Below are 20,864 nucleotides of genomic sequence, written 5' to 3'. Positions count from 1 at the left end.
AGCAAGGAGAACACAGGCAGAATACTCTTGGGTAGAAAATACAGAATATAGTTCTGAACACATGCTCTAAGCTTAGACACATCCTTCCTCTTAGGTTACATGGTGTGGAGAGAGAGGGAACAGGAAGAGAAAGATTCATTTCCTCACTTACTGGAGAAGAGGGGGTGTGACATAGCTGAGTCTTGCAATCCAGCTCTATTGTCTAATCCCTTCATGCACAAACTAGCACTTATGCATAATTACGTTTTACTGCAATTTCCTCCAGAAGAGGGGGTGGAATTTGGTCCCTTCCACAGTTGGGACCTTTTTGGGTAAGAAGTAGCCCCTTCCATCTTCTGGGTGGAGCAAACACTTCTTTAACATACACCTGGTTGCCCCAGGGATCTACTTGGTCATTAGTGATTCCTACTCTAGAGTTGCTTCTCTGTATCCAATGAGGATGCCATGATCTCCAAGGAACAAACAACCTCCCAGCTGTATTATTCTGTCGACGGATGAGGAGGGTTTTGCCACACGTCCAGTGGAGGTGTGTGTGGTAAAATATATGGTTCATGATCATCTTTTGCATAATCAACAGATTCACACAGTAAATCTTTTCCTGGTCGGTGCAACTTCAGGCCACAAGCATAAGTGCACCTTGGAAGGAAGGGGTTGCATGTCTGAATCGCCCATCCATGGGGTGTGTGTGTATTTCACATAGAAAACAAGCATGTCAGGGTAAAATGTTCCGCCTGATATTCTCCCCGCCATGATTGTTTTCTCTATGCAGGGAGTATGGCGAAGGGTTGCATTCAAGCTAGGAAATTTCTTACTGCAGTGGGAAGTGGTAAGGCTCGACTGACTTGATTCTGCTTATGGTATAAAATGGCGCCAGCAATTAAGTTAGTTTAAGCGAACTGAGGCTGGATGCTACTTTGCCCAGACTCTCTTGCAAAGCAGAAACGAGCGGGGCATCCTCTTTTTTTGCGCACATGCTGACTTATTCAACTTACTCTGTATATTGTGTTTTTTTATAACATGATTTTATGTCGTAGGCGTGCTGAGACCTGCGGGTGTCGGGCGGTATACAAATTTACCGTATTTTTTGCTCTATAAGACTCACTTTTTCCCTCCTAAAAAGTAAGGGGAAATGTGTGTGCGTTTTATGGAGCGAATGCAGGCTGCGCAGCTATCCCAGAAGCCAGAACAGCAAGAGGGATCACTGCCTTCGCTGCGCAGTGATCCCTCTTGTTGTTCTGGCTTCTGAGGTTCAGAATATTTTTTTCTTGTTTTCCACGTCCAAAAACTAGGTGCGTCTTATGGTCTGGTGCGTCTTATAGAACGAAAAATACGGTAATTAATGGCAATAATGATAGGTCCCCCTTTGCAACCTTGCTTCTGTTACACCCAAACAGAGAGAGGCGCGAGAGAGCTCTGCACGAAGCGTACAAGAATGCCAGGTCACGTGAGGAAGCGGATAATATCCTCCAGCAGTACATTGAGAGGTTCACCATTAGCGAAGCTGTCCTCGAGCGCTTGGAGATGCCAAAAATTCTGGAGAGAAGCCATTCAGCGGAGCCAAATTCGTCGTCCCCACCCAAGGACCCCAACCCCCTGAGATACTTACGGCAACAGTCGCTCCCCGCCCCCAAGTACACTGCCAAGGTAGAGGCAACCATCGCTCCCGCCGGCGGGTCAGAAGGCAGCGTCTCGACTGGCCGCACCTCTCCAAGCAAACCGTTTGTCTCGAAGGCTGTGCCTATGTTGACTGCCAAGCCTTACTCGCAACCCAAAAGCACGCAGCAGGTGTTGAGAACCTTTAAGGTAGGTTGCGTTAGGTGAGTCAAAGGTAGCTCAGGAGAGAAGGAAAGGGAAGCTTTCGAGAATCCCGTTTCATATATGACAAGGGTCTTCATCATTATGTTTGCTGCTTTTGATTAAAGCAGATAAATTGACTGAAAATATTTTGGTAAATTGTGAGTCGTGCCCCAGTTGCCTCGGTGAAACATGCTTTCCTTCAGAGCGGTTGTTAATATGCACATGTGTGCGGGTTTACTTGATGAGGATTTTCATGTTTAAAATAAATTTTATTAGAGTTCATGAAGAGAAATGCAAAACTTAATCTCAAATGTATTTTTTGTCCAACATTAAGTAAGATAAAACATGACGAAAAAGAGATAGAGAAATAAGGGGGGGGGGGAGAGGGAGAGATAGAAAAGAGCTTCCAAGAGGAAATAGAAAAGATAAAACTTCAGAGATTAAAAAACTTCTGATGCTTCAGTGTCTGTTATACTCAGAGCAGATCTGCTGAAATTAAGGAACATGGCTAATCTGGGTCCCTTAATTTCTAACTCTGAGTGGAAGTTAGTTAGATGCAAACTCAAATATTTCTTTAATCAGATTCCAGCCTTTAAGTATTTATATTTATTTCACTCTTCCTGTTTGCCCTTACAAACCAAAAGAGTAGACCCCCTTCCCAGAACGCTTAAAACATGGGCAGGCAAACTAAGGCCCGGGGGCCGGATCCAGCCCAATCGCCTTCTAAATCTGGCCCACGGGCGGTCCGGGAATCAGCGTGTTTTTACATGAATGTGTCCTTTTATTTAAAATGCATCTCTGGGTTATCTGTGGGGCCTGCCTGGTGTTTTTACATGAGTAGAATGTGTGCTTTTATTTAAAATGCATCTCTGGGTTATTTGTGGGGCATAGGAATTTGTGTGTGTGTGTGTTTTTTTTTCCTTTCCAAAATATAGTCTGGCCCCCCACAAAGTCTGAGGGACAGTGGACCGGCCCCCTGCTGAAAAAGTTTGCTGGCCCCTGGCTTAAAATGTAAATTTTACAAGAGGGGAAGACAACAGAGGAGAGAGCAGGGGAGGAAAGAGAGAATCAGAAGTGTCTGGGAAAGAATAATCACACGTGGAGTTGCACTAACTCAAATGGCTTGCGTGCTGTTGCTGTAACGCTGGCGGGAACGGCACCCTAAAAGTCTGCTTCACTGCGCCAGAAGCACTGAGGCCACAAAAAGAATTTTCACTTCTTTCCGCTGAGAAATAATACACCTTGCCTTGGGGCCTCTCAGTTTTACGTTACCCACGTGGTTTTTGAAACTGTACCCTGCAGGTGGATGGAAAAGTCAGCATGAACGGAGAAGCTGTCAACGGAGTGGAAGAGGAACGAGAGAGAGAATGCACAACGTTAATATTTGCCCCTTCGCCAAGCCGGTCGCCAAAGTCCAACAGTGTGGTGGACGGTTCCTCAGTGGAGGGGGAACAAAACAGCCCTAGCACTGAGCTTGTCCTAAAGCGGCTCATCGAGCACAGCAAAGACAGAGCGCAGACGGTAAGGACCGTGCCATCAGATTGGCCGTGCTTTGCAATAGGGGTGGACCCACTTTCAGTCTCTCTTTTACAGTACATTTCAGGTGTCCTTCAAACCATTAGTGCCACCAGTGAACTAGTTACTAGGCTAGTCCCGTGAATGTTCCCAGTAAATTAGAGTAAAGGTAAAGGGACCCCTGACCATTAGGTCCAGCCATGACTGACTCTGGGGTTGTGGCGCTCATCTCGCTTTATTGGCCGAGGGAGCCAGGGTACAGCTTCCGGGTCATGTGGCCAGCATGACTAAGTCGCTTCTGGTGAACCAGAGCAGCGCACGGAAACGCCGTTTACCTTCCTGCTGGAGCAGTACCTATTTATCTACTTGCACTTTGACGTGCTTTCGAACTGCTAGGTTGGCAGGAGCAGGGACCGAGCAACGGGAGCTCACCCCATCGCGGGGATTTGAACCACTGACCTTCTGATCGGCAAGTCCTAGGCTCTGTAGTTTAACCCACAGCACCACCTGTGTCCCTAGTAAATTAGAGTATTAAAGCATTAATGCCTGGCGCCTTCCTCCCAAAGGGAAGCTTCTGCCAAGCTTAAGGAGGGAGGCAAGATCTTCGCACACACGTCAGGAGGTCATGACATCACTCCCCCCCATTGCCCCAGCAAGTTGGCTCCTCTGTCCCTGTTTCCCTGCAAAAAAAATCACTGCATGCCACTACCCTTTTTGGGGAACAGGAGGCGGGCAGGTGTGGAGGACTCCCTGGTCCTGAATGGGGTAACTGTGCCCCTAAAGGACCAGGTGCGCAGCCTGGGAGTCAGTCTGGACTCACAGCTGTCCATGGAGGCATAGGTCAATTCAGTGTCCAGGGCAGCTGTTTATCAGCTCCATCTGGTACACAGGCTGAGACCCTATCTGCCTGCAGACTGTCTCGCCAGAGTGGTACATGCTCTAGTTATCTCTCTCTTGGGCTACTGCAATGCACTCTACGTGGGGCTACCTTTGAAGGTCACCCAGAAACTACAACTAATCCTGAATGTGGCAGCTAGACTGGTGACTGGGATTTGCCGCCAGGACCACATAACACCGGCCCTGAGAGATCTCCATTGGCTCCCAGTACATTTCCGAGCACAATTCAGAGTGTTGGTGCTGACCTTTAAAGCCCTAAACGGCCTCGGTCCAGTATACCTGAAGGAGCGTCTCCACCCCCGTCGTTCAGCCCGGACACTGACGTCCAGCGCCGAGGGCCTTCTGGCGGTTCCCTCGCTACAAGAAGCCAAGTTACAGGGAACCAGGCAGAGGGCCTTCTCGGTAGTGGCACCCGCCCTGTGGAACGCCCTCCCACCAGATGTCAAAGAGAAAAATAACTACCAAACTTTTAGAAGACATCTGAAGGCAGCCCTGTTTAGGGAAGCTTTTAATGTTTAATAGGTTATTGTATTTTAGTATTCTGTTGGAAGCCACCCAGAGTGGCTGGAGAAACCCAGCCAGATGGGCGGGGTATAAATAAATAAATTATTATTATTATTATTATTATTATTATTATTATTATTATTATTATTATTATTTTAAATGCTTCCCCAGCACATGGCAGCTTATTTGTCAGCAGATCCCACCAGCTGGGCCATATCCAATGCCACAGTTCTGCTGATGCAACAGAGTTCCATGCACACAGTGCAAGGAACCCTCAAATTCAGCTCTGGGAACTGGGCAACCCTTACAGAGCAGATTTGGGGGGGGGGACAAGGGGAGAATAGGAGACCTAATGTTAATTACTCGAAATGGGCCAATGACTTGGGTCTTTTACATGGGATGTCGATTTGGGAGGAAAGAGCCTCTTTTTACATGGGTTAGATCATATTTGAGATTTCAATAATAACAATTTGTATGGCACTTACATTTTAACCGTATTGCATTCTTGGTTTTTGTAAGATGCTCTTGGGAACTTGGTTGAGGGGTAGGATAATTTTTACTTTTTTTTAGCAACGAAATAAAATTAGTGTAATTAAGGTCATTTAGATGGAATCCTGTGCTACATGGGAGCCATTCACAGGGAAGTCTGCTTACCTTAAATGGTTGGCCGGTCTATGGGCCCTGCGACGATCCAGTGACGGGGCAAGGGTTTGGTGCTCGCCTGCCAGCGAATGGCCAAACTGGTGGGCTTTGTATAGGCCTCCTCTTAGGGACTGGTTCGGCCGGCCAATCAGTGCCGTCTGGTCCTCTACGTAGGTGGGATAAACTGCAGCCAGAGTCGGCGGTCCTTGCTAGCCTCTTGCAAGATGAACAGAACTATAGTTTGTTTTGTTTTGTAAAAGCCAAATTAAAAGAATGGTTTCAAATTTTCTTCAAACGAACCAGAGTAAAGGGTAAGCATACTTTGTAATTTCATACAAAACGACAAACCATGGAGAAGCAAACGCTTCCAAACTTCTCTTTTCCAGTCACACAGGTGGAAGAGCGGAAAGGGGTACACAATATGCAAGCCAAGGGCTTACTGTGGCTCACGAGGGCTCGATTGCATTGCACTCAGTTGCGGTTTAGTGTGGCATGGAAGCGTGGCCAATATAAAAGTTTGGAATATTGTTCTGTGATGGAAAACCAAACCAAAGTTTGATGTTTTCTTCATTCCCATTTGCAATTGTTCTGCCTGTGGATCGACAGTAATATAAATGTTCTCTGCAGGGCACCTTGACGGAAGAAGCTAAATCAATCAACCAAAATGAGAAAACCGATTCGGAAAGACTGTCTCCAGGTTTGTTGCTTTAAGGAATATTATATGGGCTTTTTGTCTATACACATACATGAACAGTGCCCTCTAGAGGTTTCGTGAAAGAAAGCTAACTTGTGATTAAGCAGTTTACAGCAGTGAACATCATGTTTGTTTTTGCCTGGGTTTTAAAAGGCTTTTTATGGGTTACGATGTTTTTCAGAAGAAAAGCATGAAAATAACTTGGAAAGTATATAACGCATAAAACTTGATTTAAAAACCCCCACATTACTTTCAACAGCAGGTCAACCAGTATGATACCCTCCAGGTATCATAGAAGTACCATAAAACGGTCAAGTTGGAAGGGACCACAAGGGTCATCTAGTCCAACCCCCTGCAATGCAGGAATATTTTGCCCAAGGTGGGGCTTGAACCTCCAACCCTGAGATTAAGAGTGGGGGAAAATGGGAACGAAATTTAAATTAGTTATTAGCTTTTTAATTATTAAAGCTATGTATGTGTGGATAAATCAATAAATTTTGAAGGAAGAGGCATGCAATATTTTGTTTTTATCCTTTGCAGGTATGTTTTGTAGTGGGAACCATCTTAAGAGAGGCATTCCTTTCTATGTGAGAGCAGGTAGAATGCCTCCTTTTAGATGCTGCAAAAGTGTTTATATTAAAGTTATACTGCATCTTTTGAGTGTATTGTCCGATAGTTTGGGGCATCACTTTAGTCAGCTTCATATTTCAAACCAGTGGGGGGGGGACAAAGGGGTACACATACTCCTAAACCTTTTGTGAATCTAAGTTTGGTCTCATTGAGGGACAGTATTTCAGTATGAGGAGAAAAATGAGAGTACCCCTAAACATTTTTTTAAGAAAAAAAAAAGCACTGTTTCTAACTGGCTAAAAGTTGTGGGCCTGTTTATTCTTTCTGCTTTCTAGAAATAGTGGCCATCGTCTGCACTGGATTTTTCTTCTTCTGTGTGTCTACACACACTTATACACACTTAGACATACGACATGCAACAGTTACATAAAATGAGAATTAAAACAAAGCAACAGTATATGCTCAGATAAACGTTTCTGAATATGTTTTCTGTGTGTCTTTTTATTGGGTAACATTTTCAACGTTCTTGACATGAGGCTGCCCTTCTCTTTCTTATTTAATCGTCCTGATTGATTTTTGTTTGCTTTTCCCTTGTTCCCCCAATCCTTCTTCAGACCACAAAGAATTCAGCACAACCGTTTCCCGTGCCAGCCCCACTGTGGCCATGGCGGAGTTCTCTTCCGTCACGAACTCTTTCCTCAGTAATCATCGCAAGGAAATGGGCTCAAATGAGGAGCCGAAGAAACTTGAAAGGGGGCAACTGAAGGAAGTAGAAGCACCAGTTATCCAGAAGGTAGTGTGATGCACTAAAACATACAGTTAATAATAATAATAATAATTTTTTATTTATACCCCGCCCTCCCCAGCCAAGGCCGGGCTCAGAGCGGCTTACAAGCAATAATAAAAACAAGATGAATGATTACAAACTTAAAAACAAAAATAAAATACAACATTAAAATAATGGAACATTAAAATATTAAAATGTAGCCTCATTGCAGGAGGAGAAGGAAAAGGAAAAAAAGAGAGAGAGAGAGAGAGGGAGGGAGGGAATCAAATTGGCTCCAAGCCAAAGGCCAGGCGGAACAACTCTGTCTTACAGTTGAGGATGACGCTAGACATGAGGCTCAATGCATCGGTTAAACACTATATCAGGGTATTCTTTTCTATCGGATAACAGGCATGAGGGAGCTGATTTTCATTGGGAGGGTCAATTCTTCTGTCCAATGCCATAATCCCAATAAAAATCCCTCCTGAACTCTGCTATTAGTGTGAAAACATATTCTTCTTTTCTGCGCTAACAGTATCCCAAGGATGGTTTTAATCAAGATGAAAACAGCAGACCAAGCAGCACTGTCCCTTCAGTTTCACTGCTCTTCAACAATACAAATGAGGGAAACTTTCCCTTGCCACACACTGCAATAATAATAAATAATAATAATAATAATAATAATAATAATAATAATAATAATATCCCACCCATCTGGCTGGATTGCTGCAGCCACTCTGGGCAGCTTCCAACACATATAAAAACCTAATAAAATGTTTACAAACTTCCTGATAAAGAGCTGCCTTCAGGTGTCTTCTAAAAGTTGTGCAGTTCTTTATCTCCTTGACACCTGATGCAAGGGTGTTGCACAGGGAGGGCACCACTGCTGAGAAAGGCCCTCTGCCTGGTTCCCTGTAACTCCACTTCTCTCAGTGAGGGAACCACCAGAAGGCCCTCGACGCTGGAAAGATGGAGGTGGAGACGCTCCTTCAGGTATACTGGGCCGAGGCCATTTAGGGCTTTAAAGGTCAGCACCAACACTTTGAATTGTGCTTGGAAAAGTACTGGGTGCCAGTGTAGACCCTCGACTGGTGTTATATGGTCCTGGTGGCCACTCCCAGTCACCAGTCTAGCTGCCGCTAGAGAACAGGGCCCATACGTAGCTATTATTAATTTTTTTGAGAGTAAAGAATAGTTCCTAATGACACATTTTGCGTCTTGTCTAGGCTGACCAGCAAAATGCAAGATACACAGCTGGTTTTCGTTTTGCATTTCCACCATGTGAAGCTGGAATGTGCTCATCTTTCCCACAAGGAGATGTGTACCCTCATGGGAAAGCATTCGCACAAAAAGGGAAAGAAGAATTTTCTGTCAGTTCTAGCTTGCAAATAGATTTAGAAGATTAAAAAGCAAGCTTCATTTATGCATCTGCAGAGCCAGGAATTTACTCTAATATATTCCTGTTCGGACAGAGGTAGGACTGTAACTACACAGGAAGGAGGTGATAAGGGAAAATGCATTGTGAATTATGTCAGCCAGTGCAAACAAACAAGCAAAAAAAAAAATGTTTAGACGTCCTCATTTGTTTTCATAAACAAATTAAAGCAATTCTATTCAGACAAGGTGTTTTGTGATTTCCATGTGTCTGTCTTTAGGACTTCCAGCCACTTCAGTGCATCTGTTTGGTTAGAAAAAGTAGACCATATATTCCGTAATAAATAAACGCAAGTTAGGCAGAATATCCTGCTTACCTGATACAGCCTAGACTGCTTAATTAGTGCAGCTAAGAAATCCATCGATAGGCAGTGCTAAAAAGGAGGGTCTATATTTTGTATTCTATTTTGTTGTCTTAGAACTGATTCTAGTCTTCAAAAATTGGCCTAGGTAGAGACTTTGGAAGCCCCTGTGCAAGATGGAGGTATCATATTTCCACTTTTGAAGATAATCCCCGAGAGGAGCCAAGTGGTTTTGCAGAATTCTGCCCCACAAGGTAAACGAAACAGGAAGTGGGGAGGGAAGAAGAATTAGGGGTGTAGTCTCAGTGCATCCTTGAACATTTGCCAGAGGGGTAGAGGACAAGTCTGTAACATCATACTTTTGCTTTTAAAAAAACAAAACAAGTTATGGCAGGCCTTTTGACCACACACACAACCTCTTCATTCTCCTCTCCATGTTAGGAGCAAACGAACCAGGAAGTTTTCTGCTAACCACAGTTTTATTTTTCATCCAAACTGGGGAAACCATGGTTTACAGCTTCAGAACAAGCCAGGATCACAAGACAAGTTTTGAAGTTGGCTTGTTCTAAAACTCTTTATGATAATTTCTGAGTTTGAGGGGGGAAACTACAGTTAACTGAGGACTTCTTGGTTGGTTCACTTGCTTGCTGGCTTTCATGAAGAAAGGAGTTGGTGTTCCTTATGTCCCCAAGTAGAATTCTCCCATGGTTGGCAATGGCAGAATAAAGCTGAATCGCAATGGCATTGTGATCTTCCAGCAGTCTGGAGGCACTGAACGAACCTCACCCTTGCTCTGGTATTCTTAACCTCTATTCAGAAGCAGAACAGGCAATCAGAAGTGTGAGGACTGTCCCTGGAAAAGGCTGAAACCTTTTCCTGGGACCGTTCCTTCACTGACAGCAGGCAAGTGGGAGGAGGAGACTTCTGTAGACTGAAGTACTGGGCAAACAGGGACTGTAGAGTGCCTTCAGACCCTCAGCAAGAAGCACCATGGAAACCATTTGTTTATTTATTATTTGTTCAGTCTTCATTCTGCCCCTTCCTTTTCTCCCATCATTCTGGGCCTAAGACGGGCTACGAAATAGAAGTAAAGCAGCCAAATCGCAATCAAAACAATCATGAGAGTAACACATCAAGGATACATGTTGCACTAGGACAGTATTAGTTTTGCCATTTTCTAGTTGCTTTCAAACATGGAATCATGGAGTTGTTGAGTTGGAAGGGACCTCGAGGGCCATCGAGTCCAACCCCCTGCAATACAGTAATCTCAAATACATGACAGGTGTGTCAGGAGTTGAGCCTACAAACGAGTAGGGCCATCCAACCTCCGCTTAAAAACCTCCAAGGAAGGAGAGTCCATCACCTCTTGTGGGAGTCTGTTCCACTGTCAAACAGCTCTTACCGTCAGAAGGTTATTCCTGATATTTAGTTGGAATCTCCTTTCCTGTAACTTGAAGCCATTGGTTCAGATTCTGGCCTCCAGGGTGGGAGAAAACAAGCTTGCTTCATCTTCCCTGGGACAGCCCTCGCTTGATCTCCATGGGAAGCTAGAACCAACCAGCCCACTTTCACAAGATTTATTAATCATCTTCCTGAGTCTCTTGGCTGCTCTCTGGTCTCTGCTTTCCTTTCACAGTGTTGTGTCTTTTGTTTTGTTCTGTCCCCCTCCCCCACCGGCCTGCCGTCCGCTCTAGAGTCGCCCAACAGCCCCAGCGTTCCGCTTAAGGTTCGGAACTCCTGGCGGCGCTACCAATTTTTCTCACAGTCAGGTAAAGTGTCGGCCTCGGATGCGGCTGCCTGCCCTCTTGCTACGCCGCATAGGTGTCTTCTAGAACGTGTCCACAGCTAGTATCTCTGCCCTTCCTCCTTGCTTTCGTAGAGAGTGCCTTTCCCAGTCGCATAGTTGGCAAAGAGCTCGCCTTTGATGTATAACAGAGCAGTGCCACCATCTACTTTGTCAATTCGCTCCATAATACCGCGAAGCTGTTGAGATCAAAACCGTCTCACCAAAGATGGCAAGAGCTCTCTTGGTAACTGTGGCGCTGGAGTGACACATTCCCTTTCCCCACATGGCTCAGCGTAGGGGGGAAATAGAGCTTAGATAGCATGTGGCATTCAGATATGGCCCAAAGCAGTAGCTGTTGGTAGCCAGCAGTAGCTTAGAACCTAAAGTTGACTTAATGCTGATGTTGTCCTTTCTCCATCTGCATAGAGGTTGGTGGAAGGTCTGTCTGTCTGCTTTCTCAGGGGCTTTCTCTCTCTAAAAAGTTGCAGATTATTAAGGAAAGATTTGTAGACTGTTGTTATCTTTTTCTGCATGGATTCATCCTAAAGAGGTCGGCGTCACGAATTGACAGAACTGGGCAACTGCTAAGCAGGCGACTTACCTCTGACCCTGAGCCCATTGGCCTTGCTATTCATCCCCCTTACTTGCTGTTGCTGTCACCTGTCCTCTCCAAGCTCAGTGAGTGACAGGATCACAGAGAAAGGGCACTTACCGTATTTTTCGCTCTATAGGATGCACCCAACCATAAGATGCACCTAGTTTTAGAGGGGGAGAACAAGAAAAAAACAATTCTTTCCCTCTCTGCGCAGCGCTCCTTCAGCGAAGCGGCAAGAGAAAAGGAGCCCCTTCTGTTTCTCCTCCCGCTTCGCTGAAGGGGCGCTGCACAGAGAGGAAAAGCTGTGCAGCGCCTCTCCAGTTGCGAAAGCAACGTGAAGCCTCCAGAGCGCAGTGTGAGCTCCCACAACGCGAAGCCTCTGGACGCAGCGGAAGCTCCCGCTGCGCTCCGGAGGCTTCAGGTAGCTATCCCTGAAGCCTGGAGAGCGAGAGGGGTCAGTGCACACCGACCCCTCTCGCTCTCCAGGCTTCAGCGAAAGCAACGCTGAAGCCATGGAGCCTGCATTCGCTCCATAAGACGCACACACATTTCCCCTTAATTTTTGGAGGGGAAAAGGTGCGTCTTATACAATATGGTATTCTGCAGCACATTGGGCCTGGGGCAAATAGGGATAGATGAATCAGTCAGTTTCCAACCTGTGCCAGTTTCTCATGAGTTCATTCACACCTTTGTTCTTTTGCATTTCTCCATCAATATACACATTTAGAAAGAGAGGGGAAACCTGCACAAAGAATCACACTTTTTTGGTATGTCAGTTACCCTGAAATGCTGATTTTTAAATGTACTTCGGCATGTGTCTTGAGCTCAGAGTTGCATTTCAAATTTTGGAGAAGGGTGAAAACTGAAGACCTGCTTAGTAGTGTAAGCCAGGAGTAGGCAACCTAAGGATGCGGCCCAATCGCCTTCTCAATCCGACTCGCAGACAGTCTGGGAATCAGCATGTTTTTACATGAGTAGAATGTGAGCTTTTATTTAAAATGCATCTCCGGGTTATTTGTGGGGCATAGGAATTCGTTCATTATTTTTTTCAAAATATAGTCCGGCCCACCACACAGTCTGAGGGACAGTGGACCGGTCCATGGCTGAAAAAGGTTGCTGACCCTTGGTGTAGGCAGTGTGAAATCCTTAAGCATCCCTGAGAGGGAGAGGGCAAGGGGGTGGGGGGGAGAGAGAGAACTGGAAGGAAGCAAAAGCCCATTCAGGGAGATGAGGACATCTTGCCCAAGAACCTGCCAAAATCTGGGGTTAATGGCTGCAGTTTTAACTTGTCGGTTTTAAATTGTTAGCGTTGGAAACTCTTTCAAGGTTGGAGGGCAGGGCGTAAAAATACATGTCAATAAATGATGCCTTTCATTTGAAAAATAAGCTTACGTTTTGGCATTTTTAATTACACTTGTTCTTCTCTCCATGCAGCTGGCACTGACAACAGTGACAAATCAAATGTAAGTTATGGGGTTTTTTTCTTGTGAAAAGTATCACCTGGGTTTTTTTATTTGTTCCCAGACTTAATTGTGAATTACTTATGTGGCTGGCTTGCCCAAGCCTTAAATTAATTAATTTATTTTCAGCATTTTTCTTCCGTTCTGTGTGCCTAGAAAGCACAACATTTGGAATGTGTCAGATCAAAAGAAGAAAACAAAGAAGTCGAATGTTTTTTCCAGCCCTAATTAGGACACAGTTTTTAAAAATATTGTTGATGGCCAAACTACCGTACACGTGGCACTCAGTGCATCTTTTCATTTAATAAGCAGTTATTTTAAAAGCGCAAATAGGATCAGTGGGAATTAATGGGATCAGGGCATTGTCACCAGTGGGACATTCTCACAATACCACCTTCTGAGGAGGAATTTTCCGCAAGAAGACAGCAAGGGAGGAAAGGATTATATTTCCCCCTCCGTGCCTGTTCTCCCCCTATTATCAGCTGCCCCCCCCCCAACTGATGCTGTTTACATTTTTAAAAATCTGCACATTAAATGCAAAGGCGCATTTGTATCCATTGGTCCCAGCACTCCTCTGTTGACGTAGACATATATGGGTCCACATTTTGAACAATGACAATGGGGCTAGTGGAAATTGCATTCTGGGCATATTTGTCCCCACGCTGGTTGCACACCCAGAAGCCAACTTCCATGGGTAGAACTTTCCTTGTCCCTTACTGGATAGAGATAATGTGTATGTATGAATATATTTGAGGGGTTTCCCCTCCCCTCGTATTTTCACCATCTCCACATAGTCCAGTAATTTCAAAGTCCACTCCTCTGCCGTTGGTACAGTGGAACCTCAGTTTTCAAGCATGTCAGAAGCTAAATGATTCGGAACCCGAACGCCGAAAACCCAGAAGTGAATGCTTCTGTTTTCAAACACGCCTTGGAAGTCGAACGGCTTCCGAGGCGCGTTTTTCCATTTTCTCAATGGAATTTGCCAACTGCCCATTGCGCCTCGGTTGTCAAACGTTTCGGAAGTTAAACAGTCTTCCAGAACAGATTGTGTTCGACAACCGAGGTACCACCGCACTTCTTTCCATTTGTATGCGAACAGGGTTCTGGATGCGGCCGTGGCATACATAAACAATTTAACCAACTTTTGGGGGACCTCTGTCCCTATTATTCCCAAAGAAAACGCTTCAGGCTTTTTTGGTCTCTGTGTGACTATTTTAAACATCTTCAGAATATATTTGGTTTTGTGGTTGTGTGGGTGGGTGTGTTTTAAAGTAATAAACGTTGAAAGCAGCGTGGAACTTCTTGTTTTCTGGTCTGTATTCCTAGCCTTTAACAGTATCCCTCAACTTTATTTCAGCGCTTTGGTTGCTGGTCTTGGGACCCAGAGGAGGAGCGTAAGCGACAAGAACGATGGCAGCATGAACAGGAGCGTGTGCTTCAGGTATCTCCCATCCTTATTTGTTTATTACATTTGTATCCTACCTGGTTTTCGAGGAGAGTAGTGCCTTCTGAAATTTCTCCCAAGCCTACCTTTCCATAGTTGAGAAGTTTTCCTTAAAACTTGAGCCACATGTCCTTATCATTCACATAATCCTTTGACTCCCCATTCATCTAGAGACCCTGACTGGCTCCCAGATTTTTCCATGAAAGAGAAAAGCATATAAAACTCTCATCAGAAGTGCAACATAGTGGTGTTGATGATATGCATTTTAATGATACACGTTTTAAAGGCTAGGCATAGGGATGTTGGGAAGTGAATACGATTTGAAGGGTTCCTTTTTTAATTTAGAAAATGGGTATTCATTGAGAATGGGTATATTTTTTAGAAAATAATTCCACTCTAGAACAATCAACTACTTAGCTAGTTGTCATCTTCTCCACTTAAGACCTTTATACGTTGTCTGTTTATCTTATAAGCTGACATAGTTCTTCATCTTTCATTAAAATTTTACTGGCAGCAGTTTATCCTGATTAGATTACTGCCAAAGTCAATATATCTATGAACCTCAGTTAAACTCGGATGCAAACCTAGCCAAATGAAAATGTATATCCCATGTTTCCAAGTATAGTGGATTTTTTTGTTATTTCTCTCCCTCCCTCCCTCCTCCTCCTCCTATGTCTTCTGTTTTATGGCTGAGAATGGGTCATAGCCATGCTGCCTTATGATTTCAGATGAATATAAAATTGAAGGTTGAACGAGGGACTGTGAAAATATATTATCTAGCTTAGGGAGATTTCATTTCATTTTATTTTTAATTTTAGTGGGTATTTCTAAAAGTTAGATGATTTTCCTTACAGCACTGAGTCTTATCCTTTGCCCACACCAAAAGATCTCATAGAACTAAAGCTGATGTTACAGTTATTGGAGGAGGAAGGACTAAGGCACTAAAACTTTGTGAAAAGTAAAGCAGAATATTTCAGTTTTTTCATACCTGAATGCCATCTTTATCACCCACTATTGCATCTATACTAGCACCCTCATACCCACAGTTTCTTGGGAATTCTGAGAAACGGAGAAACAAAAAAATCAGTCCAGTTTTGAAATCATCGCTTACAATCAGTGCAATTTTGAAAGGTTCAGTCCACCATCTTGATTCCAAATCGTAGCCCATTTTATCCAAACACAGACAAAAACCTGCTACTTGATCTCAGGAACCATCACGTAAAATTTGTTTACAATATCATAAGAGATGTCCGAATGCATAGCAAACAGACAAGCAACTTTCTGAAACAAATAGTCAATGTTCACCCTGTATATCCTTCGCCTTCTCTGTTCTTCCCTGTATCAGTTTTTCTGCTTCCTCCCTTTTCCGTGTTTCTCTTTCCTCAGTGCGTAAGTCAATAAACTTTGTCCCTCGTTATGCCATTGTAGTGTATTTTCCCCAACTCCCATTCCAAATCTTTTAACGCAGGCAAATGAAATGTCAAAAAGTGAACCAGGCATTATGGAAGAGGAAGGGTAGCAACTCCTGGGGGTTTTTTCATGTTAAATTTTAAGGTTTTTCAAATATCTTTTTTATTGCTTTTTAGCTCTGAAGGAATCCTCGATTCTAGCGAGTCTTGCTTCTTCTTCTTTTACTGATCAAAGAGCAGTTGCATTTCCAAATAAATATTCATTTGGAGCTCTTCTTTGGACCCAGATGAGGAAACAATTTCGCTCCTCCCATAATTCCCAAGTTAACAGCTTGTGTTGGAACTCTCTGCAGGAAAGGTATCAGAAAGAGCAGGACAAGTTGAAAGAAGAATGGGAAAAGGCACAAAAGGAAGTTGAAGAGGAGGAGCGGAAATACTATGAGGAGGTACGAAGGCAGAGACGCAGCTTTGATGTGGCTGTTCCTGTATCATGGTGGCTGTAATACAGTGTTTAATTTGCCTTGTCCTTGGGTTGGGTTGTTTTTTGTTGTGTGTGTTTTTTGCCAGAATCATGGGGTCCTCAGAAGTCAACTAGTCTTAACTCCTTGCTTAGAGCAGGATCTGCAATACAGGATGCAACTAGAGTGTCCCTGGCAGATGGCTGCCCCTAGCCTCTCCAGTAATGGATAGTCCACCATTCCTGAGTGTGGGAGAGCAGTCAAGTACAACATTTTCCTGTTGCCTAGAATGGACACACAGGGGAATGTGGCTCCAGACAGGGAGGACTTCCTGTCATACCTGCTCTGGAGCTTCCTCTCCCTGTGTGTGACCAGGTAGATGGGCATGACCCTAGCTGACCAGATAAAAGGGTTGGCTATGCAACCATCTCTCTCTTGGGCTCTTGCTCTCCTGGCTCTCAGCCAGCACATGGCTCAGCCTTCACATAGGATGGAGCCCACAAGCAGAAAGTCTGAGATGTAGCTCAGACTTCTTTTCACTGTAACCACAAGATAAAGCTTGCCTTCAGATCACTGCTGTGAACTGAATGTGAGTAAAACTTTATTCTTACTTTTAAAGAAGACTGTGTTGTGTTGTTATTATTTTAAGAGGGAAATGAAAGGAAAACTTACCAGGAACAAGCCAGACTGGACTGCTTAATTAAAGGATTCTAACGAATCATCAACTTGCTCCCAATAAGTTGCAAAGGGAATGTGCTCTGCTGTTCACTCACTAGCGTGAGTGAGGTGGGATAATATCAAAACACGATATATCCTCTCCTACCTTCCTCGACATTCCCACACTGAGGCAGTCTGTTCCGCCGTTAAACAGCTTTTCCTATTAAGAAGTTTATCCTACAGTTTAGCCGGCACCTACTTCCCTGCAGTTTTCCAGCCATTGGTTCTAGTCCAGCTCTTTAGCTGCCCCCCTCCACCATCTGCTCACCAAACCTTCTTTTTTCCAAGCTAAATATACCAAACTCTTTCAGCGGTTCCTCACGCGAAATGGTTTCTGAACCGCTCATCTTCCTGGTCACCCTCTTCCTAGACACACTTCAGTTGGCCAATGTCCTCCTTCAAATGTGACCCCATAACTGGCCACTTAGCTCCACTTGCAGCCTGACCAGCACGGAATAGAGCAGAACTATTACTTCTTATGATCTGGGCACTAGCTTTTTTAAAAAACCATTTCCAAACTGGGTTTGCTGCCAGACTCTCGCTATTTCCAGGGGCATTTCAGTCACATACTGACAGGCTGTTCAGTTGAGAGTTGACTGGGAGGTTTTGCACAATGACCCCACGTCCCCATAAGATCGGATTTTTTGCAATAAGGAAAGTGCACTGGGAAGTGTGGGGTTTCAGCACTGTATCATCCAGTCTCCTTGCAAACACATCAGAATGAATCCCCTTACCTTACTTGTAAGCTTCCCAAAGGCATTAGATTGGCTGCTATTAGAAACAAAATACTGGGCTTTTAGATGGTATATGTACTTTTGTTATCCGTGGAAATTTCTCAGTAGCAACAATTTAAAATATATCAATCAATGCTGGACTATGATGGGATCCAGCCAGGGGAGTTACATCCTTTGTTTTTCTGCCCAGTTTTATTTTATTACATTTATTATTAAAACATATTATTTTATAAAATGTTCATTTATATCTGACTTCCAGCCTCTTCCCTGTGCCTCTTCCCTGCATTCTGTTCCTCCCCAGGGAAAAATCGGGAAAGGGCACATTTGAGTCTTATATCGCCTGGTTCCTAATGATGCAGCTGGGTTTTGTTGCCAAACTTTCTCCATTTTATTCTTTTGACATCCTTGCCTCTCCTTTAGGAACGCAAGATCATCGAGGACACTGTGGTGCCATTCACAGTCACTTCGAGCTCTGTGGAACCCTTGTCCACGTCTTCCTCTGTGACGGATGGAAATGGGACTGTGGTGAGTTTGCTGGTGAAACGAGGGGGGAAATATGGGATGGCAAAAAGAGGAGTCAGATCGGGGTGTGTGTGTCATCTCTGCGTCATCCAAACTCCGCCAAGCGCAGCAGTTCAGGGATCTGGTTGCAGTGTTGCAGTGTCTGCTTTGAAGGCAGAATTAAAATGCCTTGGGATTTAGCCTTCTCTTCATGAAAAGAATCTTTGGAAGGCTGAGGATGAATGTGCAATGGAAGAATTATATAGCAATGTCTGAAATGAGAAGCTGGCCAAACAAGTTTGGATGTTGAGATAGCTGGACTTTGAGGGTGATTTGGTGGAGCAGTAGTGTGGCATTGTTCAATGGGTGAAATCAAATGAGACTATAACACTATGGCACAACTTGTTGGAGGTGAAGGGATAAAAAGTTTTAAAGACTTTTTTTTTTTCACCATCTCTGTCAAATCCTGAAAGTTTAATGTACTTTTAAATAATTTCCTCCCCCATTTTTTCTTTGTTAAATAAATAGGCTGTTCTTTTTTTTAAAAAAATGAGTGTGTGTATCTCTATTTTTTGTAGAATATGGTGGACGTGAGCTACTCTGAAGAGGAAGATAAGCAAAAGGAAGATAGAACTCAGAAGAATTTATTTTCTGAGCAAGATGGTGTTCCCTTTTCGAAAAGCAAAGAGTATGAACCATGGAAGGAAAATATGAGGTGTGTAAAAGAAATAACATTTCATGGGGTGTGCCTGCACAGGTGTTTCTTCCAAAAGAATATATGAACAAACCGCTTGAGCCATCTTCCCACTAGGGAAGAAACAGAAGTCTTATTACAGATATGGAAGTGGTGTTTGTATGTATGTATGTATGTATGTATGTATGTGTGTATATATATATATATATATATATATAGATTCCAAATTGCTCTTTAACACGGAACATCACCACAAGAGAATAATCATGGAAGCCATCGAGATAGAGAAACACCCTCACAACATGAACAAGCGTGACGACACATCCCGCTTGCCAGACATCTGGAAATTAGCCCTCCCCACAAAAACTGACACCAGATCCAGAGGCACACAGAACGCCAACACCAATCAACCACACCAGACCCAAACCCAGACCCTCTCCACAGATGAATTACAGACACCATCCAGTAGCCAATCCATGGTGGCACCTCCGGATGCTGCACCCCCCTGCAATCCCTACACAGATCTGGCTGACACAAGCCACAAAACCACAGCTCGCCCCTATACACGAAGCCAAGCCAGAGCACAACTAAGTACAGTACAGCCATCTTCTCATGAAAACTCTTCACAAAGTTCAAGAGGTCAAGACACAAAGACTTTAGCAACTAATCCACACCTAATGACCCACCTAAGTGGTACTCAGGATATCACTCAAGAAATCACTCAAGATATCTCTCAAGTAATTAAGGAACAAAAGAAGAAAAGGCACACTAGCCTGGGAACTTCCTCTCTGCCCAGAACATTGGAGGCTATACACCACACCCCCTCTACAGTATTTATAGGAACTCAAACACTGAGATCCTGCTCTGTTCCAGTAACAAGAAGCCGAAAGCACCAGCCTGAAGATGACGAGTGAGACCTCGTCGAAACGTCGCCTAGACACCCCAACTTTTACACGGGAAGACACCCGAGGACACCAAAACCTGCATATATATATATATATATATATATATATGAATGATAGAGAAGCCTGGAAACAGGAAGCCTGTGATATGATGCTCTGCGGACAGGTTGATACATACATGTTTGCCATTAGATAGCTTAATAATAACAACAACAACAACAACAACAATAATAACAATAATAATAATAATAATAATAATAATAATTTATTATTTATACCCCACCCATCTGGCTGGGTTTCCCCAGCCATTCTGGGTGACTCCTGACAGAATGTTAAAACACAATACAGCATTAAACATTAAAAACTTCCCTAAACAGGGCTGCCTTCAGATGCCTTCTAAAAGTCGGATAGTTGCTTATTTCCTTGACACCTGATGGGAGGGCGTTCCACAGGGCAGGCGCCACTACCGAGAAGGCCCTCTGCCTGCTTCCCTGTAACCTCACTTCTTGCATGGAGGGAACCGACAGAAGGCCTTCAGAGCTGGACCTCAGTGTCCAGGCTGAATGATGAGGATGGAGACACTCTTTCAGGTATACTAGATCAAGGCCTTTTAGGGCTTTAAAAGACAGCACCAACAATTTGAATTGTGCTCAGAAATGTAGTTCAAGCCAATGTATATGGTCTTGGCTGCCACTCCCAGTCACCAGTCTAGCTGTCGCATTCTGGATTACAGTGGTACCTCAGGTTAAGTACTTAATTCATTCCAGAGGTCCGTACTTAACCTGAAACTGTTCTTAACCTGAAGCACCACTTTATCTAATGGGGCCTCCTGCTGCCGCCACGCCGCCGGAGCACAATTTCTGTTCTCATCCTGAAGCAAAGTTCTTAACCTGAAGCACTATTTCTGGGTTAGCGGAGTCTGTAACCTGAAGCGTATGTAACCTGAAACGTATGTAACCTGAGGTACCACTGTAGTTGTTATTTCCAAGTCACCTTCAAAGGTAGCCCTACATAGAGCGCATTGCAGTAGTCCAAGCGGGAGA

The 20,864-nt window shown here is 44.1% G+C and overlaps 1 protein-coding gene across 11 annotated transcripts in view; it reads left to right on the top strand.

Annotated features, from left to right (window-relative positions):
- Positions 1-20,864, top strand: part of LIMCH1 (LIM and calponin homology domains 1) — a 212,836-nt gene that overhangs the window by 178,308 nt on the left and 13,664 nt on the right. For 10 of the 11 annotated variants that reach the window (XM_081875598.1, XM_081875594.1, XM_081875601.1 and 7 more), the window contains 10 exons: positions 1,395-1,803; positions 3,100-3,318; positions 5,983-6,052; positions 7,234-7,412; positions 9,270-9,375; positions 12,937-12,965; positions 14,320-14,403; positions 16,169-16,261; positions 18,145-18,249; positions 18,804-18,940. In XM_081875598.1, coding sequence (XP_081731724.1) covers positions 1,395-1,803; positions 3,100-3,318; positions 5,983-6,052; positions 7,234-7,412; positions 9,270-9,375; positions 12,937-12,965; positions 14,320-14,403; positions 16,169-16,261; positions 18,145-18,249; positions 18,804-18,940 — 1,431 coding nt within the window. The remainder of the gene's footprint in view (positions 1-1,394; positions 1,804-3,099; positions 3,319-5,982; positions 6,053-7,233; positions 7,413-9,269; positions 9,376-12,936; positions 12,966-14,319; positions 14,404-16,168; positions 16,262-18,144; positions 18,250-18,803; positions 18,941-20,864) is intronic. The other variant, XM_081875600.1, reaches the window with a different exon arrangement.

This window comes from Podarcis erhardii (genome assembly GCF_964252035.2).
Source record: "Podarcis erhardii genome assembly, chromosome: 9".
Lineage (NCBI taxonomy): Eukaryota > Metazoa > Chordata > Lepidosauria > Squamata > Lacertidae > Podarcis > Podarcis erhardii.
Note: the sequence above shows the minus strand (reverse complement) of the source record. Positions and strands in the feature narration are given on the sequence as shown.